Source organism: Dama dama, chromosome 1 (genome assembly GCF_033118175.1).
Source record: "Dama dama isolate Ldn47 chromosome 1, ASM3311817v1, whole genome shotgun sequence".
NCBI lineage: Eukaryota > Metazoa > Chordata > Mammalia > Artiodactyla > Cervidae > Dama > Dama dama.
Window position 1 is genome coordinate 29,608,457 of NC_083681.1, and position 23,651 is coordinate 29,632,107.

The 23,651-nt window shown below is 51.3% G+C and overlaps 1 protein-coding gene across 1 annotated transcript; it reads right to left on the reverse strand.

The window, feature by feature from the left end:
- Positions 1-4,896: 4,896 nt before the first annotated feature.
- On the reverse strand, positions 4,897-22,982 carry SCN4B (sodium voltage-gated channel beta subunit 4). The gene is made up of 5 exons (XM_061129232.1): positions 22,834-22,982; positions 14,139-14,311; positions 12,471-12,699; positions 10,660-10,789; positions 4,897-5,956 (listed from the first exon to the last, which is right to left on the reverse strand). Exons 1-5 carry the CDS (start codon positions 22,892-22,894, stop codon positions 5,863-5,865), a joined length of 687 nt encoding a protein of 228 aa, XP_060985215.1. The 5' UTR covers positions 22,895-22,982; the 3' UTR covers positions 4,897-5,862.
- Positions 22,983-23,651: the final 669 nt, after the last annotated feature.

Sequence of the window (23,651 nt, forward strand, 5' to 3'; positions counted from 1 at the left end):
CAGAACACACTTCACTTTCTCCTGGGCTCCCAGCTTCCCTGTGGGGGAGCACATGAACAGAGTGATGTTCTTTTCCAAGCCTGGCCCGTAAAAATCCCCACACACCATCTTCATTCTCTCCTTCCCCATCCATCAGCTGCATGGGAAAGGCTCCAAGGACCCAGAGAAGGACAAAGCCACAACGTAAAATGTCACACCTCTGAGCAAGATGTGGAAAGAGCCTAGACAGGAGATGCACAAGTGAGAAGCAAACTTGCATCGTGTTAGAAGTTTTCTGTTTGAATTACAAGAGACTATAAGCTCCCTGAGAGTAAGCTTTGTATTTAGTCCAGTTTAGTAACACCAGCTTCTAACAGAGCATCTAGTTCAGAATAGTTCATCTAGTCTGTGTGCCTGCCAGCAGCTCAGATTAAGAACCCTTAAATTTATGTGTGTGGTGGGGAGGGGCTTCCCTGGTGGCTCAGTGGTAAAGAATCCACCTGCCAATGTGGGTTCAATCCCTGGGTTGGAAAGATCTGCTGGAGAAGGAAATGGTAACCACTCCAGTATTCTTGCCTGGGAAATCCCATGGATGGAGGAGCCTGGAGGACTACAGTCCATGGGGTCGCAAAAGAGTCAGACACAACTTAGTGACTAAACAACAACAATTTATGTGTATTTTTGTCCTAGCTGAGTCAGTATGGCCTTCACAGGGTGACCCTATGTCAGGCTTACCTGGGACAGTCCCAGTTCCTAATTTGGTTTTGACACATTCATTTATCTATCAATCATGACAGTTGAGTGTGGAAAGGAAATAGGGATGAAACAGCAATGTTGGGAACCTACCCAGGCCTTGGGACTGATCCCTACATGGGGAACTGCAAGTTCAAGGCACAGCATTCCAAGAGTGTTATAAACTCAGATGTGGACCAGGAAACTTCAATATCTAACAGGTCTCTAGCTGATGAGAAGGTGGCAGGAGGTCCCAGGCAACAAGCAGGAGCTGAAGACGGGTGAGCACATGGATCTAGGTGATGAGTCCATTCAGGATGGGCGCACAGAGGAGTTACTATTGCTGAGGATGAAGAAAACACAGATGTCAAGGACATCTGCTGACACTGAGGACCTCATAGACCTCTGCCTTGCTGGGATCCTTGATTGAGGAAGCAGAGTCTTTTAACAAGATCTCTTGAGGACTTAGTGTTTGAAACCCTTTGAGATGCAGTCTTAGGTGAATCCATTTAAGAGAGGGTTATGGGGGGGAAATGTGGAATGATAGAATCCACAAATACAAGCACACACACACATTCCCAATTCCTTCCCAGCCTGCCTTATGCCCAGCAGCTGGAAAGGAGGCTTGAGTGCTTGGTTAAACTATGTTCAAATAACTTAAGATGGACAATATGAAATGCACATGGGTAGTCATTCCTGGGATGTAAGCCTAAACTTCCTCCCTCCCCGCCCCCACCCCACGCCCTTTCTCCCAACCCTCCAGACAGCACGACCGACCAAGCATGGCTCATTGTGCCCATATACATCAGTGAGTCGTTTTGTGCTTTCTCTTTTTAGATTTTTTTTTAATGTGGACTATTTTTAAAATTTTATTTATTATTTATTTTTGGCTGTGCTCCATCTTCCTTGCTTCACTGGCTTTTCTCTAGCTGTGGTGAGCAGGGGCTACTCTCTAGCCGTGGTGCGCAGGCTTCTTGTTGCAATGGCTTCCCTTGTAGAGCGCAGGTTCTAGCGCACGTGGGCGTCAGGCGTTTCCGCACATGGGCTCAGTAGTTGTGCTCCTGGCCTCTAGAGCCCAGGCGCAGCAGTTGTGGTGCGCAGGCTTAGCTGCTTCACAGCGTGTGGGGTCTTCCCAGATCAGGGGTTGAACCCATGTCGCCCGCATTGGCAGGGGGATTCTTTACCACTGAGCTACCAGGGAAGCCCTGTGCTTTTCCTCTTTAAGGCTGGCCTTGTAATTTGAAACAGATTTCACCTGGATATACATGCTAACCTGGGGTGGAGTGACCTGGGTAAGGGAATGTGATGGCATTGAGTGGTACCAGAATCACTGCCAAGGTCATCAGTACAGGGAAGGCCCTGGTAACGATTCCAGTATTAGAGGGCCATCTTTGCACCTTCTTCGGGAAGGAGAAGTTCTATCAGCACTGATACAACCTGAATGCCTATGAATACACCAGACATTCCTAGACTTCTTACACCCAGCATCTCACCAAGGCAGGGGACATTTCAGACAGAAGGAGACTGAGGCTCAGCTGGCAAGTAATAAAACTGGACCCCAACTTCCAATCAGCCAAAAATAGAAACCCCAAACTGTTTCTATTAAACATAATTTTTATTTCATCCAAGGCAAAACTAAATAAAATTCTACAAAGCAAAACGTGTTGTCAAGGCAAGACAGTCAGTCAGCTCACATTCATTCTGTGCTTGAACACGAGTAAGTGCTTGGTGTGTGCACATCTGCGCCTCCCACAGGCACCCGCAGATCTGAGGCCCCCCAAGGCCCGTTTGTGCTGCATTGTTTGGATCTATAGTTATACAGGAAATTGACTATGAGTATTGTTGTTATCCAAGCCAGAGGGATAAACCATGCATAATAAGATAGTCGAAAGCAACTGCGTATCAGGTGGGAGGTGGGAGGGTAGGGACTCCCTGGGACACAGTAGTCAAGCAAGCTGTAGGATTTCCCCCAGAGAAGTCCCCTCTCCTAGCACCCCCTCCCCGCCACACTCTGACGGCAGCTGTGACAGTGAGATGGCATCATGGTGTTATGGGGCCCAGGAGCACAGCTGGTCTCTCCCTCTGTCTCTTCTCCTTTCTCAGACTCCAGGTGCCCCAACAGGTAGAGTTCAGGCCAGGAAAGATGGCTCTGAAATGTACAGAATCTCCCCCATCTCAGGCACACTCAGCCTTTATACACACCTCCACACATCCTCACGCCCCTGCACGGCCCACCCACCCCACAGCCATGCATTTCCACACGCTCAGTCCACACAGACACACCCTCAGCTGCTCCCATCTCAGGAGCTCGCTCTTACGCCCTTCCCTTTGCATCCAGCTGTGGGCAGCCAGCCAGATGTGAAAGTCTGAGCTCCACCAGCTGTCCTCCCAGACCTCTCCAGGCTCATTCTGGCTGCCTTCTGCACAGTTCCTACACCAGGGGAATCCCAACGCCTGGAATGCTCAGGTCCTACTTGGGGGTCAAGAAAGGGGAAGTGAGAAAGACTTTGTTTGTGGTCTCCTGACTTTAGTGTCAGTGAAACTGCATATGTCCTGGGCTCCCAAATTCAACATTGTGACTGCTCTCTCTAACCCACACACCCTGAAAACACCCTCACCAGCCCCTGAAGATCACTCTCAGAGACCTGCATGTGCTGAGCGTCTGCTTGGGAAGATGGCTTTGCCCACACATCTTCCACTGCAAATTAATGCCAGAGTTTCTCCGTGGGTATAATCAGCCTTGGGGCAGGACAGTCTTTGTTGTGGGGACTGAGTTGAACATTCTTAGCCCTCACACTCATTAAATGCCAATAGCCATGAGCCCTCAGGCCTTGGAGCAACCAAAAGTGTCCCTCTCTAGAGTTCCAATCACCTCTATGGAAAACTACCAAACAAAAGCCATGGACAAGAAGCTTTAAGTATCAGAGTCAAGGTTTCTAACATTACAAAGGCTAAAATAATTCTAAGGGGGAGGGGTGGGAAGATAGAGACAGAAAAGAGAGTGAGAATGTGTGTATATGTGTGTGTGAGTGTGTGCACTATAGGGATAGGACACAGAGGACAGGATGGACTTGGAACACTCCCTCTAATTATGATACCTGAACTCCTAGATCCCTTTCCAAGCCAAAAAGACTTTTTTTAAACCAAAACTTGCCAAGTCTTACAGTCCTGTGAAGTAGGTATTATTACACCCATTTTGCAGATAAGGAAAGTTGAGCCCAGAGAAGGTACATGATCTGCCTATGAGTCAGCAGCAGACCCAGAAGTAGAGAGGATGATGCTCTCCCTCTCCCATACTCTGTATGCCTTGGTTTCTTCTCAGGGAAGTCAGAGGAGCCCAAGACACTCTGCCTGTCCAAATGCTGAAGCTGGGAAAGGAAAAGAAAGCGGTTCTGCATGAAGGAAACTGAAGAAGTTTCCCGAATAACTGGTGGCTCTGGCCTGTCTGCTCCTAAAGACAGGAAAGCCTGAACCTGAGCCTAGGATGGGAGAAGGAAGACACAGGGACGGAGGCAGATCTGCGTGGGCCCTTGCCGGGATGTTCACCGCTGATTGTTGGCAGGGAGAGTCCTGAGGCAGTCCCCACACACTTTGGAAAAGGGGCTACTCCCCTCTCATTCCTCCCTGGGCCCCAAAGGAGGGAGTGTCAGAAATTCAATGAGAGATCGAGGTGGGTGGGAGCAGATGGTGGATTCCTCCATGATCACAGCCCCGTCCATCCCCCACTTCATCAACCCATAGGACCAGCACCGCGACATAGCAGGGCCCTGGGAGCACTTGGCAGAGGCCTCCAAGACTCAGCCGCTGGCCCGGGGGCGTTAGCTCCCCGGTCTCTTGCCTGACCCTGAGTGTGGGCGGCTGGGGACCCCTCACCAGGGCCCCACCAGAGTTGGCTGTTCCACGTGGGCTGAAGGAGGGGGCAGAGGACGTTATGAGCCAGGACTCAGGAGCTAAGGCACAATCTAGCCCCACACACAAGGGGTGTGCAAACCAGTGCACGGAAAAGCAGAGGAAAACTGTGGGCACTCTCTACCTGCCCCTCCCCGACCCCAGGCTGCGGATGGAGGGGACAGATGAGCAGGAAGCAGCCAGCAAACCCAAGAGCCCTCTCATCCAAAGCAAGAGGGTCCCTGAGGCGAAGGCAAGCCTTGACCCGGGGATGGAGGTGAGCAACCCTGGGCGGGGAGAAGCGAGAGGAACACAGGAGGGAGCAGCTCCTCAAGCAAGACGGCGCCACCTGCTGCTTCGGAGGAAGAGCAGCAGGGCGGAGCCGGTTGGGAGTTCCCACGAGTGGCCACGGTCCTGCCAGGCCAAGGAGAAGGGGCAGCCAGCGTTGGTGGGCGTTCTGCCGCCAAGAGGCCCACCTCTGCAGCCCTGATGCCCCAAACAGAAATCCTAGGAAAGGAATAAGTGGCGCCCAGTGCTCTGGGACTGAGGGACCCCTTCATGAGTCCTCGGAGCCCAGAGATTAGAAAAGCAGACCAAGTGGGCTAGGACCCCCCTTAGACAAAGAGGCAGCCCTAGCTGGGAGTCTTCAGAGACTCCGAGCAGCATGGGGGTGGGGGTGGGGGGAACCAAGGCAGGCAGGCACCCAGGGGTCGGGGTGGGGGGAGGGACACAGGGAACCAGGTGTCCATCGAAGCCTGTCCCTGCAGGATCCTTCCAGCGGCCCCCACCCCCAGAGCCTGTAGAGAGTCCTCCGGCCACTCCCACCATAAAAGGCTTAGTCCTCCATACTCAGGGTCCAACTACTGGGGCAGCCCTCGCCGACCCCCCAAGTCTCTCACAAAGAGACATCAGGAGGAAAACCAAAGTGCTCCTCATCTGGGGGGGCGGGGGGGGGGGCAGCTGAAGACCATCTACCCCGGTGTCGGGGAACAGGCCATCCACACCGCCCCAGCCCCTCCTTTCCTTTCCAGAACCTTCCGCAGGTTCCTTTCCCCGGCCAGCCCTTGTCCCTGGGGAGCCCTGGTGGGAGGTAGGGGGTGAGGCAGGCGGGACAGGACCCCAGTTTCTCCCCGCCCCGGGAAGACTACAGTTTGAGCCAAGCAGCAGATGTTCTCAGGCACATGGGGTCACGGACACGGCTCAAGCATCGGTTTCATCACAGGAAAGTGAGGCTCCCGGCAGCTGCTTGGCCCCAAGCAGGGCTCACACTTTTGTTGGTGCTTTCTCTTCCGCCTTGGAGCCGGGCAACCCATTCTCGGTATTATCGTTCCCTGAGGAACTCACGAGGCACTCCTTCCTGAGAGGGAGAAAGGGGAGAGGGGAGGCGGTGGTGAGAAAGAGCCAAGGGATGGGTAAAATTGTGTGGGAGGCGGAGCCGTGGCCCCCGGTTCCAGCCCTGGAGCCTCTCCCTGGCCTTCTGTAGTGCCACTGTAGCCAGAGGCCAGGTCTCCCACCCTCTGCCTCCATTTCTTTGTCTAAAAAATGGCTGCAATGGCCCCTTCTTCATGGGATTGCTGGGAGGAGGCAGGGAGCACTTGGAACAGTGCCTGAGCCACAGGAAGGACTCAGGAAGGCTAGCATCACCAGGTCATCTCAACATGGCAGAAAGCAAGGGTACCAGTCACTCCTCCCAGGGGTCAGTAATGAGGGGAGGCCAAACCAAGGTAGATGTCAGGCTGTGCCAAGCCAGGCGAAGGATCCAGGCCAGCAGGCAGTATGCCCAGGGCAAATAGCTCCTCACCCAGGGCCCTGCAGGCCCTTCCTCCTAAGGCTCACTGTGACTAGGTATAGAAAAATGAGATGGAAGGGCCAGGCAGGTGTGGGCAGAGGGTGGGGGGATGGGGCAGAAGGAAGGAGAGATGGTTAGATGGGAATAACCCCCAGAATGTCACCACTCCAGCCACCCTGTGCTGGGCATGTTCCAGTTTAAGTACAACACCCCCCAACAGCAGTGGGCAGGCCGCACAGGTTCTCCAGAAAAGACCTGACTGCTACATTAGTCTCACCTTTCAGCTCATGAAAACTTCCAAGTCTTTTTCATGGCTTCTGTCACTAAACTACATCTTAGCCTCACCCTGGACTTGTGTAGCTGAGTTTGAGGCCTTCAGGAGAGATTTAACATTTCATCTTCATCAATTTCATCTTGCAGGATTTAGTCTATACCTCCAGCCTATCCTCCTAAATCCAGAAAAGGGAACTCTCCTACACTGTTGGTGGGCATGTAAATTGGTGCAGCCACTATGCAAAACAGTTTGGAGGTTTCGTTTTTTAAAACTAAAAATAGAGTTGCCATATGATCCAACAATCCCACTCTTGGGCATATATCCAGAGAAAACTCTAATTCAAAAAGATACATGCACCCCAAAGGTCATAACAGCACTATTTACAACAGCCAAGACATGGAAACAATCTAAATGTCCATCCATAGACGAATGAATAAAGAAGATGTGGTACATGTGTACAATGAAATATCACTCAGCCATAAACATAATGAAATAATACCATTTGCAGCAACATGGATGGACATAGAGATTATCATACTAAGTGAAGTAGATCAGACAGAGAGACAAGCACCATCTGATATCACTTATATGTGGAATCTAAAGTATGGTTGAAATGAACTTCTTTACAAAGCGTAAACAGAAAATCACAGAGATAGAAAAAAACTTATAGTTACCAAAGGGGGAGGGATAAATTTGGATAAATTAGGGATTAACAGATACAAACTACTATATATAAAATAGATAAACCACAATGCCTTACTGTATAGCACAGGGAACTATATTCAATATCTTATAATAAACCACAATGGAAAAGAATCTGAAAAAGAATAAATATGTAGGTATGTACAACTGAATCACTTTGCTGTGATTCCAGCAAACCAACATAACACTAAATCAACTATACTTCAATTTAAAAAAAAAAAAAAGATCCTCCCAGATCCCAATTTTGTTCTCCATCCAACACAGTTGCTAGGTTTCTGGAAATTTGATAAGTGTATCATTCCTGTTGTTGTCATGTCCAACTCTTTTTGACCCCATGGACTGTAGCCCACCAGGCTGCTCTGTCCATGGGATTTCTCAGACAAGAATACTAGAGTGGGTTGCCATTTCCTTCTCCAGGGGATCTTCCCAACCCAGGGATCAAACCTGTGTCTCATGTATTGGCAGATGGATTCTTTACCCCTGAGCCACCAGAGAAGCACATGTCATTCTTGGTGTAGTTTAAATCAGTAATAACAATGAACAAACAGAGCCCTGTGACATACCACTAGAGACCTCTATTCAGATGGGTCTATCATCTATCTATCTACCTACCTATCTCTAAACCTAAGGAATAGTCAGTCTAGCCAACTCCTATCCACCTAACCATCCGTATTTTTTTCCAAAGACCCTGCTGGCTACCAGGCACTGTGTCAGGCTAGAAAGGTGTCCAAGTGACAAGGTGCCTGCTCTCCAAAAACCTGTAGTCTTCCAGGGAATGTGCTATTAAACAAGTAACTGCAGTACAATGCAGTAAATGAGAGGATGGGGGTGGGGCATATCAGGGAGGGACTCAACCTAGGAGGGCTCCTTCTAGGGTCAGGGAAGGCCCTTTGGAAGCGTCGTTTAAGCTGAGACCAAGAAAGATGAGCAGGAAAAGAGGGAGGAGACATTCTAGGCAGAGGGAACACCCTCACATGTGAAAGCCCAGAACTGATCAGAAGATGCTGCCCCACACCTCTCTTCTTCTTTACTGTTATGCAGGCCTACCTCGCTGCTCAGAGGACCCTCTCAGGCTTCCTCCTGGCCTATCTCCCACCTCTAGCCTCTGCCTACCCATTCCCTGTGCTCACCAATGCCAGACCCTTTCTTCCAGGTCCTCTGATGGAACCAGGCCCTGAAAGCCCTCCCCAGCTCCCCTGTGGTCAGAGAAAAGCCAATCTCAGCCTCAAGGGTCCTCAAGGGTCTGTAGGTGGGTTACAAAACCCACCCTCCCTTTGTAGGTTTCTCCCCTTCCTCCTGACCCCACCCCTACTCTCTCAACAACAGCAACCACAAATGCCTATTCTCCACAACATGCTCGCTTCCCAAGCTGTCTGGCTTTGCTATCAGCGGTTCCCCCTCCAGAACAACCTTCTCTTCACTCATGTCCATCTTGCAAGGCTGACCACAAATGTCTCTTTGGCCAGAAATCCTTCACTATTATTCCACCCTCTCCTGAACCCCCTCAACATTCCCTCACACCTCTCTGAGTGTGGGCATGCATGCTCACCTCAGTCATGTCCAACTCTGGGCAACCCTATGGACTGCAGCCAGCCAGCCTCCTCTGTCCATGGGATTCTCCAGGCAAGAATCCTGGAGTGGGTTAGGCCAGCCCTAATTCCTCTACCTCCTGTTACACTGATTTCTGCACATGTCTTCTTTACTTAGGGACAGAATCTCATTCCTTCTAGAATTTCCTGCAGTGCCTGGCACAGTACTTTGCACACAGCATCTCAAAAAGAGCCACCGAATGAAAGAATGACTTACTGAATTCTAGATCCCACCCCGCTGTGAATCAGTAGGGCGCAGCGGCAATAGTTGAAGTTTTGAAGCAAACAAGTCAGACTTCAAATCCCAGCTCTATCACTTATTAGCTGTGTGACCCTGGGCAAGTCACTTAACCACTCTGAGCCTCACTTTGCTCAACTTCAAAATAAAATCATACATGGTTTACTTTTTTAAATGCCTGATGGAGTATCTAACACATGGTGAGGCATGTGATGAATGACAGGAAGTGCTATTACATGTAGCATCCTCCTGATCCAACTGTGTACAAGCACGAAAATGTTAGCCTGCCCTGTTTTCAGTGAACTCATGGTGGCTCCCAAGGATGACTGCTTTCTTTCCCAAGTGCTTTTAAACCATATGTTGAATAATGTGTTCTCCAAATTTTCTCACCAGCAATAGTAAGACTGATTATTAAAAACACAATTTGGTCCCAATCCATGCTCCAGGCCCGTCTCAAGATCTCTGAAATCCTCCCAGCCTCTAGCCATGATGCTAGATAGCCCAAGAGTTCATCATCACAACCAGTCCTCCCAGCTCTCCCTCCCCTATGCCAATCCCTAAAATTCTCTCCCTGCCTTCAGCTGCCTTCCTTTCTGACCAGAAAAGGCATTTCTGCCCTTTTCAGCCTAATTTCTTCTCAACAAAACAGCATGAAGCCAACCCCAACAGATCTTCTCCTTCTATCTTCTGCTTCTCCCTTGCTTCTCCTACTTACTTTCACCCTCTCTGCTTCAATGGCAGGCCTGCCTCATCCCGTCTTTCTTGCCAAGAACACAACTTTCAAATGCCTTTGTTCTGCTCTGGGTTTTGTAGCTGTGGTTTTTCAATTGTGGAACCTGCCAGCTCTGGCAATTCTGAGTGTAGGCTGCACCCTTTGTACCTCCCGATCTTTCTTCTCATTCCTCTTACAGATATCTGTCTTTACACCTGAATTTTTCCTAGGGCTTCCTGGGTAGTCATATCAGTCTTTTTAGACTGTTTTTCTCTCCTTCATTTGAATTTTCAGAATTTCACAATAAAAGACTCCCATCACCCTAGAAGGATCTTCCCATTTTAGAGTTTCTGTATGCAGAATCTCATATTTCCCCTGATCTAAAAAAAAAGGCATTTTAAAGCCTTTGGTAGGACTTTAGATTGAGGTGGTACAAATAACGGGATGGGCAAGAAGACAGGGGAATGAGGAAGAGCAGATGAGTTGTATATATGTTCTCAGTGAAGTCAGTGTATTCATAAACATGTCCTGAGCGGATGGGGAGAAAGGAGTGAGATGAAGAATCAGGCTGAAAGATGAGAGGAGTGGAGCAAGGATAAAAAAGAGAGTAGAAGAATTAGGAAGAGAGGAGGGATTAGGAGATAGATGGAAGGATGAAGGCAGATGGGGCTATATGATGGTGGATGAGAGGATGCTGGGAACACCCATGAGATAAGAATGGGTGGTAAGCTGGTGGGAAGGCAGGAGTCAACTTACTTCTTCTCCTGAGTCTTCTTGATGATGAAGGCAATGAACTTCTTAACCAGCAGGATGAAGATGAGGAGCCCAATGACCCCGCCCACGACACCCAGGATGATGAGGGTCACGGTGTTGTCCACTTCTTCCACTTCATGGTCAGAGAAGGGAAAGAAGAGGGGTGGAGAAGGAGAGCAGGAGTCACCTGGAGCACCACGGCAGCCCAACAGCTCCCCAGCCTCCAACCTGGGCCTCTGGGACACGCCCACCCCAGCGGGAAGCAGGAGAGGCTAGACTATGGCATCCATCAGGCTAAGACATAACAGGAAGTCGTCCCTCTCCCCCTGTGCTCCACATATACCCCCTCCCGCAGACACCCACACAAGTTCTGGAATAACTCAGACTTGGGGACCACAACATCCAGGTTTGATTTGACCCTCAAGCATGAAACTTTCATTGCCTCCTTCTAGGTTTCCTTTTACCCATGCAGAAAAAAAAATTGAGAATCTCCCTGCAATATCTCTTATGTGGCCAGAAGACACAGGAGCCAGGTAACCTGGATTTCAGCAACAGGATGTCCACAGTCACTAACGAGCTGGTAACCTACAGCTGGTCACTTAACCCTTCTAGCTTCAGTTTCCTCATCTGAAAACTGAACTCCCGACTTCCCAAACCTGCTCCACCCACAATCTCCTCCATCTCTGCTGAGAAAACACCATCCTTTGAGTGGCTCTGGCCAAAATCCCTGGAGTCATCCTTGACTCCTCTCTTTTTCTCAAACCCCTATATCCAACCCACCTGAGAATCCTAATGGCCCTACTCCAAAAAATTACAGAATCACGAGCATCTTCTCTGCAGGAATCCCACATTATCCAGGAGAGCAGTGGAGCCCAGGAAAACAAGAAACGCAACACAATCAGGATGCCTAAGCAAGTTTCCTTCCTTTTTCTCAACTTCCATGCCTCGCTAGCCTTCCAGGCTCCCCTCTCCATGATGCCCACCCAGTCTTAACTCCTTCAGCCCCTTCTCTAAACACGTCCAGTGTTGGGGTCATGGGATACCCTCATCACGTGTTTCCTCATTGTCTAATTGTTCCACTATTGTTGGACTGGAATCCCCTCAACCGGGACTTAAGCTCCAGAGGGGAGAGACCATTCTTATCAATCTCTACTGGAACTTCCCTGGTGGTCCAGTGGCTAAGACTCCAAGCTCCCAATGAAGAGGGCCCTGGTTCGATCCCTAGTCAGGAAACTAGATCCCACATGTGGCAACTAAGAGCCCACATGCCTCAACTAAGACCTGGCTCAGCCAAATAAACAGATAAATATTTTTTTAATCTCTGTTGCCTTGGCTTTGCATGCTTTGCCCCATTTCAGTTATGTGTTTACTTGTCTTCTGTCCTACCCTGACCTGTCAGTTCTCTGAGAAAGGACACTGTGTATCATTCATAGCACTTTTTGGTCCTACATGGCATTCAATCAGCTGTTGCTAACAGAATACACAAGAGTAGTAATAATCAACACAAGGAGAACTTCACAACACACTTCCTTGTAGCTTCTGGAACTCTCACAGCAACCCTAAGAGAAGGCAGATCTTCATACAAGGAAAACAAGGCTCAGAGGGCCTCAGTGTATATCATAAGCTATTCAGTGACAGAGAATGAGTATTCACACTAAGTTATTTGAGTTTCCAGATGTAACTCCAGTTGCCCTTGAAAGCATAAAGTGAAAGAAAACACCAACATGGGCCATTTCACCATTACCCTGAGTTGGGTACCCACCCCAACCCTGTCCTTCCAATTGCACTGCCCTTGTCCCAGACCCATTGCATACATTTATCAACAACTTGGAGGAAGATGGTGGCCTGGTGCTGAAAATCATTCTCCTTGGGGTTCTTCACATGGCAGGTGTATTTGCCCGTGTCGCTGAACTCCAGGTTCTTCAGCGAAATGGAAATATTGTTCATTTTCTCCTTCGTGGAGCCCTGCAGAGTGATGCGGTCATCATCTTTCGATTTCACCTTGGGGTCCGACTTCTCATTCTTCACAGTCCCATCTATGAGCTGTGTGGGAAGATGGGAGCAAGGAGGTGGCCAAGAAAAAAATCTGAGTCCTTTCTAGAGTCATGACATCACTCCAGCCCACTCCTTGGGCACCTCCCTGCCCAGGCCAGGAAGAGCCCTTCCCCTTGGCTTCCCATGCTTATCGATAGCTCTGTCTGTCTAACCTGGATTTTACTTGCTTCAGGCTAAACCCAATTTTTGTTACTAAGGTCTCCCTAGAATGTAGCATGACTTTTACTGCTTTCTTCATAAAAACCTTTTAATACCACATAAATGCCTGTTAATACCACACTCACTTCCCTCTGTCATTCCTTCCAGCTTTTGCTGACACCTCATCCCCTATCTGCCTGAATTCTGACCCTCCATCAAGATGTGGATCAATCCCACAGGGCAGGGCATCGGCACCCTCTGAGTTCACTGTTTAATTACATCCAGAGTTGGTCTCTTGTGACTTCCAGTCCCCTACTAGGTTGCAGAGTACTCAAAAAACACCTGCTGGGACTTCCTTGGTTGTCCAGTCCCAATGCAGGGTGGCCTGGGTTCAATCCCTGGTCAGGGAACTAGATCCCACATGCCACAACTAAAGATCCTGCTTGCCACAACTAAGATCTGGTGCAGTCAAATACATAAAGAAACATTTAAAAAACACCTGCTGACTCTCCATCCCCACCCCCAGCCAAAGCCCTGGACCTTTCTCTTCTCCAGCATCCCCTTCCATCCTTCCAAGGCCCATTCCCCAGCCATTCTCCTGTTTGGACTCTTCTCATTCCCCCTCTCCAAGTCTTCCAAACGTCTTGTCTCTTCTGCTTTTTTAATTAAATTATTAATGTTTACACAAGCTAACCAAGTTTCAGGTATTTCATCAGACCAGACAGAGGACTCTAGACAGGAATTCCAACAGACCCCAAATTCTGGCAACAAAAATCTAAGCATCCTTCCCACATAGATCCGTCTAGACAGGCTCTGGAAAGAATACTTGGAGAGAGACTTCCCTAGTGGTCCAGTGGTTAAGAATCTGCCTGCCAATGCAGGGGCCACGGGTTCGATCCCTGGTCCGGGAAGATCCCACATGCCATGGGGCAACTAACCCCATGTGCCACAACTACTGAACCCACGTGCCCCAGAGCCCCTGCTCCACAACCAGAGAAGCCACTGCAGTGAGAAGCCTGTGCACCGCAACTAGAAGGTAGTCACCACTAGCTGCAACGAAAGAAAACATCAAAGACCCAGTGCAGCCAAAATAAATAAATTCATTTATTTTTAAAATAAATAAAAAAAAAAAAAAAATGAGGGTGACAGAAGGTGCATCAAAAGGTCCCTGGGGACCATCATCGAGGGGTCAGTCCAGAAAGGACCATAGCCTGGGGTGGGAGGCAGGGGTGAGGGGACAAACCCGGGAGGAGGATCTGAGCTGTCCCATCCCTTCTCCGTCTACTTACGATCTTGTATGTGTCACTGCTGTTGTAGGACCACCAGAAGTGTAGGTTCTCGAAGCCAAAGCAGCTAGAGAAGGTGCAGGGTAGCAGGATCTCCGTGCCGTTGACAGCATAGATGGTGGTGGCCTTTCCCACAGACACCTCCAACGACAGGGACACCGGCAGCAGGAAGAGACCTGGGTGAGGGGCACCACCTCCCTGAGTAAAACCCCACCGGCACCTCCAGGCTGCAGCCCTGGAAGGGACCTCTCCGGTGGAGTGGAGTGGCATGGTCAGGCAGAGAGTCTCTTTTGCCCTCCGTGTCAGTATTAGGAAGACGGTTCTCTTTACTTTAACCGACTCTGCCTGGACCACCTCCGTGATTCATTCTCCCTCTTGGCCTGAGCCGGATGGACTTCTGAGCCTATTAGTAGCCCTTGTGACACTCTAAGTGACCACCAGGGGTCACCCAAACCCAGGAAAACCAGGTCCCGGCCTCCGTGCCGCGAGCCCGCGCCCCCTAACCAGTTGATGTGGTCCCTGCAGCCCCCAAGTGCAGAACCTGCGCCTCCTGTTGGCTCTGGGAATCTCCCCAAGGACTGTGCGCCACCCCATCGTAATATTTTCGGGATTGGGCGGGGCGGGGGTGTTGGGAGACTGAGTGGGTCTCCTGAGGTGGCTAAAAAGAAAACGGCAGACACAGGACCCGGCTCCTCCGCCACTCATCACGCACCCTGGCAGCTCCCACCTGCCCCAAGGGGCCGAGAGGCAGGGGGCTGCCTCCCGCTGGACCTTGCTCCACCACCGACAGGGACCTCAAGAAGAAAAGAGAGACAAGGCGGACCGGGAGGGCATCCCTCAGGGTGGGGTGGAACGGGGATGTCTTGGCATCAGTCAGCAGCCACAAAATCAGAGGGAATAAAGCAATAACCGCAGAGAAAGTGAGGGTGAAAGACACTTTATGGAGGCTGACTCAGGGCCACAGGATGCTGGCAAGACGGTGGCTGGAGTGGGCACTGCACCCATGGTCCCCTCCGGACCCAGAGTAGCTCCCCGACTGCTTGCAGCCCCACTGTAGCCTCTCATCCTGGGAACATTCCCACCCCCACCCCCCTTCTTTCCCACACCTTCCAGTCCACTGCCATCGCTGCCAGTGGAAATTCATCGCTGTGAATTTCCACTCATGGCCTCTGGGCACTGCCTTGTGAGTTCGTGAGTTCTTGTGAGAGAACCTGGCCCTCCAGTCCTACAGAGTCCTTGAGGAAACCCTGCTGTACCTCAAGGTCATGAGGAGGTGGGGCGTCAGAATTAGAGACTAGCTGTCCTTGCCCCTAAATGAACCAGGGTCACCCTGGGTGAGGACTCAGAGTCCTTCTCAGGTTCCCAGTGATGCTGAGAATAATGACCTTTTCCTGAGCGGAGATGCTGGCTAAGGCTGCGTGTGAGTAATCTCATAGCATCGTCACCTCTCACCTGGAAAGAGGGTCTTATTAATCACATTTTACAGGTGGGAAAAATAAGGATCAGAAGAGCAAAGTGCCTTGTCCCTTGGCCAAAGTCCTACAACTTAAAGAGGTAGTTGAAATGTGAACTGGAGTGTGACTCCAGGGCTAGTGGGCAGTTGAGCAAACACTTGCCTGCACCACCCCCTATGCCAAAGTTTCCCTGGCACCTCTTCCCAGACTGTAGCTTCTCTCAACTACTTGGACCGTCAGCCTGGCGTTCCCACAGTGTCAGAGCTAAAGGACCTAGGTGGTTTCAGGTTAGAGACACTAAGTTGCCACTGCCTGATTTTAGAGATGGGACAACCAAGACCCAAAATGGGAGGAGACTTGGCTGAACTAACTGGGTTTAGTGGCTGAGCCACTTGACAACCCCTCTCAGGCCAGTCAGCTCCCAGCTCTGCAGGCAATTCCCAGAGCTGTTCTTGTTCCCAAGACAGGTAGGGTCAGTCTTTATTTTAAAGTTTCCAACCTTGCTCCCATCCTCATTCTCAGGGAAGGACCTCTTTTATCAAGCTTAATGTCCTCATCGTATCAATACATCACAAACCAGTTTCCTCTTGGTTTGAACACATGAGGTAAGTATGCCTAGCGCCACCTGGGCAATGCTTTTTAACTTAGAAGGAGGAGACCTCCCCGGCAGTCCAGGGGTTAAGACTCTGCACTTCCACTGCAGGGGGCTCAGGTTCAATCCCTGGTTGAGGAACTAAGATCTCACCTGCCATGTGGTGCAGCCATAAATAAGTAAGAGGAGTTCCATGAAGAGCTGGAAGCCCAACTCTGCTCTTAGGACTCCCTCAGCTTCTTCATGTCCCTCTTCACTTCTGAAGGCAAAGTGGACTGCTCTTAACACAAAGCTCAGAAATGACAGCCCATAGTGCAGGATCCCCTGCCACTGTCAACAACTGCTGGTGTGTGCTCAGCATTTACTATGTGATGGCTACATATAACCCCCACACCCACGCCCTGAGTGGTGTACCGTAATAGCTCCATATTACAGACATGGCAACTGAACATAGACAGGTTTGATGACTTGCCTAAGGTCAGCAGAGGGGCTTTCCACATGGTGCTAGTGGTAAAGAACCCGTCTGCCAATGCAGATGTAAGACACATGGGTTCAGGTTCAATCCCTGGGTCAGGAAGATCCCCTTGAGGAGGGCAAGGCAACCCACTCCAGTATTCTTGCCTGGAGAATCCCATGGACAGAGGAGCCTGGCAGGCCACAGTCCATAGGGTGGCACAGAGTCGGACACGACTGAAGCGACTTAGCACACACACACACAAAGGTCAACAAGAGACATTTCTAGCATCCCAAAGCAAGAAAGCCCTACCTTACATCCTAAAACAGCAGATTTTGCCCACCAGAGTTCCAATTAGTGCTGAGGGGTCATTTCAACTAGCCTTCAATCTTTGATCAGCTCCTCTGTGCCAGGAGTTGTTCTAGAGCAGTGGCTTTCACAAAGGGTCAGAATCAACTGGAGGGCCCTTACAGCTCGCTCTGCCAGCCCCACCCCAGCAGTTTCAGATCCAGCACCTAGAGTGGAACCTGAAAATTTGCATTTCTAAGAGGTTCCCAGAAAATGCTGCAATCAGAGATGACACTTTGGGCCCCACTGTGCTAGAGGATTTCTACCTATTAACTTCAACTCTGATTAGAATGCCAAAAGATGGGTATCATTTTTCTCGTTGTACAGATGATTCAATTGAGGCTCAGAGAGATTAAGTCACTTGCCCAGGGTCACATAATAAATGGTGGATCTGGAATTGAGCACTGACTGTAAAATAGGATGGGCATTTTACAGGCACTGTCTCATTTAATCCTCATGATAATCCTAATGAGGTAGTTATTATTTTTATCCCCAACATGCAAAATGAAGAAACAGGCTCAGAGAGATTAACTTGCTCAAGGCCACACAACTGGTGAGTGGAATAAGCAGAGTACAGACTGAGCTCTGCTTTCCACCACCCTGTGATGGTGCCTCTCCAAGAGAACAATGCTGTCAGGGCCAGCCCTCCTTAAAGCTCCTGGCTTTCTTTTCATTTCTCCCCTCCCTCACCACCTTGCCCCAGAGATCTATGGACAGGAGCTGTCTGCATGTGATTACGCCCTCCTGCCTAAAAGATGGCCTTCAATTTTGGTTTTGTTTGTTTTGGGGTTTTTTTGCCACACTGCATGGCATGCGGGATCTTGGTTCCCTAACTAGGGATTGAACCCACACCCCCCGCAGTAGAAGCAAGGAGTTTTGCTTGCTTCTGGACTGCCTGGGAAGTCCCAAGAAGACAACCTTCTGATGGGAGACCTCAGTTTTGCCTCTCACCGCCCCCCACCACCTCCACAAACCAAAGAATAGAGTGCAGTGTGGTGATGGGGAAGCACTCAGCAGAAGGAGCTTCCTGATGCCTACAGTGCTCCCTCTGAGCCTGAGCACATGTTCCAAGGAGCACCAGCCTCTAGTGTCCAGGATCCTGGGGGAGATGGGGGATCCAAATCAGGGGCCAAACGCCTCCCCCTCAACCTCAACCAGAATAGACTATCCAAGCAACATCAGAAGTGAAATCTTTTTGACCGTTTTAAAAGCAAAAACAAACCAAAAAAAAAACAGTCCAGGACAGAGGAGAAAAGTATTTCTCTAAGGTCTGACTCGTGACGGTGCGCATTTCCGCCTGATTAGTGTGCGCCTGTGTGGATGACTTAATTCTAATGTCACAGGACTCCCAGACTCCCAGAGTGAAGCATCGCCATTCCCACCGTAGCCTGGAAGGGACAGAGGGAAGGCAGAGATGTTTCCACGGTGAAGTTCAGAATCCTGCCTGAATGAAAGCATCAGAGATGGGGAGCAAGCCTGGCTTCTCCACTGCACCCCCTCCAGCAGGCAGAAGTCTTGTCGGCCGTGTCTGGGAGGCTCGTGCGGGGGGAAAACCCAGAGGCCTGGCTCCTGTGCCTTCTTCCCTGTGAGCCTGGGCTGTGGGCAGAGAAGGGGGCAGGGTCAGATCTAGATCCACTAGAGGACTCAGAGAGGTACTTCAGTAGGATGACCAAACCAGGATGGATATGTCAGCAGGCACATGGCAGACCCCACCTGGCCGGCTGACCTTGAGAAAATCGGAAGTGCTAAATCCTCAAACCAGGGATGCCTGTCTTTCCTACCTTCTAAGCTTGGTATAAAGCTAAAAACACATGAGCTTATAAAACATGAGAAGGGCTTCAATGAGTTCATCCCTCTGGCCTGGGCTCTGCCGGTAGAGGAGCATAGTGTTTAAAAGGAGGCAGGCGGACAGGGCTGGCCTAGGTCTGGATGAAACCAAGTCACTCCAGTTAAGGACCAGTGTCAGCCAACAAGATCTCCAAGCCATTCATGCACTGTTTTATACTTTCACCCTGTACTACTTTCTGGAGGTAATTATTTCCATGTGGTTACTTCCTCGGATAAAGAAGGACTTTCTTTGTCCCAAACTAAACTCTTTAGAATTTCTAGTGATCTTGTGTGCGTTTCAGATTGGGGGTCCCTCTCCAGCTTCGTGGAATGGGTGGGAACAAGTCCTCTGATCCATGATCCTGTGGAATTCAATCCTAAACCTTGTCTTTGCTCACTGAAAGTCCCTAACTACTGAACCATTCTCAGAACAGCCATTTTCTTGGCTGTTTTCTGATCGGTCCCCTCCCATCTCATGCGATTATGTCTAAGGATTGACTCAGGCCTCCCATTTAAAGTAAAAACTTTACTTTAAGGCAAATGTTATAAAGGCAAATCTTATCATTAAATACACCAAGGGGGATCTCATGGCTACCATCAGACATTCCAAGGCAAATGCCAAGGCAGTAATCTTCTGCCACCTTTTCCCATATCCGGGTACAGTGGCACCCAACTTAGGGTAAGAGGAGGAAAGAGGGCCAGCATGGAGCACACTCTAAGTTTAGCTCCCCAGGCTTGCCTGGCAAGGCAGGCAGAATCGTGGCTGACTTTAATAGGGAAGCTGAAACACTCTGGCCCCAGGGGAGTCAGGTTCAAAGTAAGAGCTGGGAGGGAGAAAGTGGGCCGAGGCCAGCAGGACAAGACCCCTCCTGGGGTGCAGGCCCTAGGGGCTGTGGGAGGCAGGGCTGAGCCAGGCAAAGGCTCCTGGGCCCAGAGACAGAGGAAAGATTCCAGCTCCCTCTCCCTAGGCAACCTGCCGGCTTCCTGCGCACCCCCAGGAGCTTTGCAGGGATAGAAACATTCCCCTGAGACAGCGCTGGATGCTCAACAAAACCAGCTTTGCAAACAATTCCAAGTGGTGTGCCCACCCCTCCTCTTGCAGGCCATGGAATGGGTGTGGCTTCTGCAGAGATCCTTACACCCTCAGCAGTGGGGCAAGGTGGGAGAATCTGTGCCTGAGTTCTACCTAGCATGCTGGTCCCACCCGCCACAGCAGCCAAAATGACTTGGGACCCCACAAGCCTGCATGTCCAAAATAAGAATGAATCCCCAGTTCCAGATTCCAAACCTGGGGTCTTTCTCCTCTTCCCTGCTTTCCCATCCTCTTTGCCATGAACCGCTTACTTACCCTTTCCTTTTCCTTTCTCTGAGTGGGACTAAGCACCCTCTGCTTAATTGCCTTCTCATTAAACAAGTCCTTAATAAATACATACCCAGGGAAAGAGGGTTGGGCAACAGAGCACCCTCACAAGTGATAATTACACAGAGATCACAGCAATTAAGCAAATCAGGCAATAAGGAAGGAGTGGGTAGGACAGATATATTACCAGTTACAAGCTTAGGAAGGGACTGACACCTTTTTATCCTCAATTGCAATACTGCCGTCTTGAAAACTGTGTCTCAATTTAAGAAAGGAGCGTCTGGTCAGATTATCAAAAATCAGTTTCGTCTCAGCCTAGGAGATTGAGTTTGATGAGGGGAGAGGAAGCTGGAGGGGTAGAGGACTCCTGGGAGCTTATGGCTCTGTACCCAGTTTCCATAGTTGTGAGAACAACAGCTCTGGGCCCCCAAGCCTCTATCCTTCCACACCCAGGCTCCCGAGCTCACTGCTTCTTCAGTCCATCAGCACGACCCCTGCTGACCTTCCCCTTCAGCAGACTTTGGTTAACTGAGAGGCAAGTTGGTGTGATAAAGCCCCAGAGACCTGGATTCTGGCCCACCTGGCCATCAACTGGCTACACACCAGTGAGCAAGTCATCTTCCCTCTCTGGACCGTGGTTTCTTCATCCTGAGGGGAGCTCTGTGCTGTGGCTTCCAAAGCTCCTGCCAGCTCTGATGCTCTACCTGGCTGTCCAGTCGTCTCTGCATCTCCCCTCCTGGACCAAGAGCAAGGACGGCGTCTTCGTGCCAAGCTCAAAGCAATGCCACTGGGAGGTCTTATCTGTGGCTGCCTGGGCAAGGTCCAGGGAGGGACTCAGGTTGTATTCCCTCAGCAGACCAGAGGAGAAATGGCAGAGCAGCTGGGGCCAGTTCCAGGGTCTGCTGGTCTCCCCCTATGAATCACTCTGCACTCTCCTGGGCACCCAGAGGGTAGCTCAGGGAATCTTCCAAACCTGTTCCGATGGGCATCTGTCCCTCCCTAGTCTCTCAGCTCAAAGAGTGCTTAGAGGAGGTGGGGGTTTCCACCTGGAGAAAAGTACCAAGAATCTGTGCCTGAAATCCCAACACACACACACACACACACACACACACACACACACATGGCGTATGGTGGGGTTCCCCACAGAAGACAGGTTCTATGAATACTCTGGCACTCGCATTCCACCAGCCAACCAGGCAGTAGGAGAAAGGGAAGCCAGAGGTGCTGGTAAGCAGGCTAGTTTAATGGCGGTGTGAGTTGGAATTCCCCAGTGACCCATTCCCCTTGCCATGCCCACAGTGATCAGAGATGGGATGAGGGGGAGCAGAGGGCCTCTGTGCCCTGTCCATGAAGAGAAGCCTCAGGCCTCGCAGAGACCCACTTCTTAGGGTCACCGTGGAATCAGCACACCTGTGCCTAAGCTACAAGAGAGAACACCAGCTGTAGGGATGTAACAAAAGCGGTGGCTCCTGAGTGAAGGACATACCTTATCCCCGCTCCACCACGAGGTGCTAACATGACAGGTCAGCACACGGTTTACATTGGCAGGAGCAGCAGCGGCCACCCTTAAAGACTTCTGTCTTCCTGTTTTCAGCCCAAATGCTTACATCGTGTGCCCAACCCGATGGGGGGAGCTGCCAAAAACCAAATCTGACAAATACAAACAGGAAGAGGTGTAGGTGCCAGAGATGGAATCGGCTTACACTGAAATCCAGCTTTGACTTCTGAGAGGCTACATACTGGACTACTAAATATCATTCCCGAATCTCTAGGAGTTTGATGCTCAAAGGTATCATGCATAAAATAGACACTAATCATCTGTTCCTTCTGTGTTCTCCGGATGTGCCTCCTTAGTCTTCATACTCATCCCAAAAATAAAGAGCCAGGAGCAGGTTAAACAGGTCCTACCGCCCAACCCCATGGACTCTTTACCTAAGAAGAGACACAGGATCCTTCCTAAAAGGGGGAATTTCTTGGCAGTCCAGTGGTTCAGATTTGGTGCTTTCACTGCCGAGTGCATGGGTTCAATCCCTAGTCGGAGAACTAAGATTCCCACAAGTCTTGAGCCATAAATAAATTTTAAAGGAGGGCTTGAACGATCCTCCAAGTCCCTCCAACCCCATCCAGTCTGCAGAGAAGGCAATGGGCACTAGAGGAAGTAGACAGAAGAGGAGCCAAACAGAAAAGGGACAGGAGGAAGGGGAGCTCCCCCACCTTGAACTGGTGCACGCCAGTGCCGGGGAAACAAGCATCCAAGTTGCAAGGAGCTCTGGCCTGGAGTAGAAACCAGCATCCCAACAGCCACACGTGCAACCCACCGGGCATCTCCTACACCCGATCCCAGACACGTTCCCCCAGCCGGCTTAAACCTCTGCGGCCCCGAGCTCCAGCTCTAGAAGCTGAAAGCACTAGAGACAGCAAAGAACTAATCGCCGGGCTGGCGGGCGGGATGGGGCGGAGGACGGTGCAAGGTCCCCCCGGCAGCTCAGCAGTCCAAACTGCGTCCTGGAAGAAGCGGGAGCCACTCACTGGGGGCCCCGCTCCAAAGCCCACCCTGTCCAAGGTGCTGTTCTTCTAAGTGTCCCCTCCCTGGGGGGGGGGGGGGGGGGCGGGGGGCGGGTAGGGGGGAAGAGGTAGAAGAAACCAAGCGGGGGCTGCCTTACCCAAAAGCCCAATGCTCAGCCATCTCGCCCGGGCTGCGCCTTGGTCGCGAGCCCCGGGCATCGTTCTGTTCTCTCCGGAGCGCCCCCGGGGCGCGGGGACAGGATACAGGGCACACCCGCGCTCGCAGCCCGCGGTCTGCAGTGGGGCCGGAGGCTGCCGGGGAGCTCTGCGCCGCCGGGCAGGGCTCGGGAAAGTTAGCGCGGGGAGCGCGAGGAGGGGGAGGCAGGGAGGGAGAGGAGGAGCCGGCTGCGGGAGCGGCCACCGGGGGCGCGGGGAGAAGGAGGAGCCCGAGGAAGAGGAACGCGAGCAGGGCCAGAAGGACCGCCGAGCCAGCACCGAGGCGACCGACGCTGCGCCTCTGCTCTGGAAGCTCTCCAGCCGCAGGAGGGGCGGTGGCCGCCGCGGAGCCCGGGGCGCCCCCGCCTCCAGGTCCCGGAGCCCCGGGAGCCGGCCGCACCCCCAGCAACCCCCTCGCGCGCCCCCCCCACACACACACCCCTGCTTCCTCTCCGGCTCGGGCTGGGCAGCTGCGGCTTGGCACTGCAGGGCCGTCCGCAGCCGCCCGCATCATCCCGTGCGCTGAGCTGCCAATTAGGAGGATAGTTTGGGGAGGAGTCGAGGTGGAGCTTCTCGGGTGTTGGAAGGCTGCGATGTCTGCTTTGGGGTACACGAGTTTGGGTAACGGCTCCCTCTCCCGAGGCCGCGAAGGGACCGCTCGGTCGCCCTCAGCCTGCACTGCCGCAGCCGGTGGGCGTGTGCGGGCTTGTATGTACACTGCGGCCGCCGACGCGCGTGTGTGCAGCCCTGAAGCCCAGCT

Excerpts from the sequence above, each read along its gene's own strand:
- SCN4B (XM_061129232.1), bottom strand. The coding sequence starts at position 22,894 with ATGCCCGGGGCTCGCGACCAAGGCGCAGCCCGGGCGAGATGGCTGAGC. Across the intron at positions 14,312-22,833 it reads GCTGAGCATTGGGCTTTTGG|GTCTCTTCCTGCTGCCGGTG; the intron begins GTAAGGCAGCCC and ends CCCCTCACCCAG. Across the intron at positions 12,700-14,138 it reads GCAGTGACACATACAAGATC|CTCATAGATGGGACTGTGAA; the intron begins GTAAGTAGACGG and ends CTTCCCACACAG.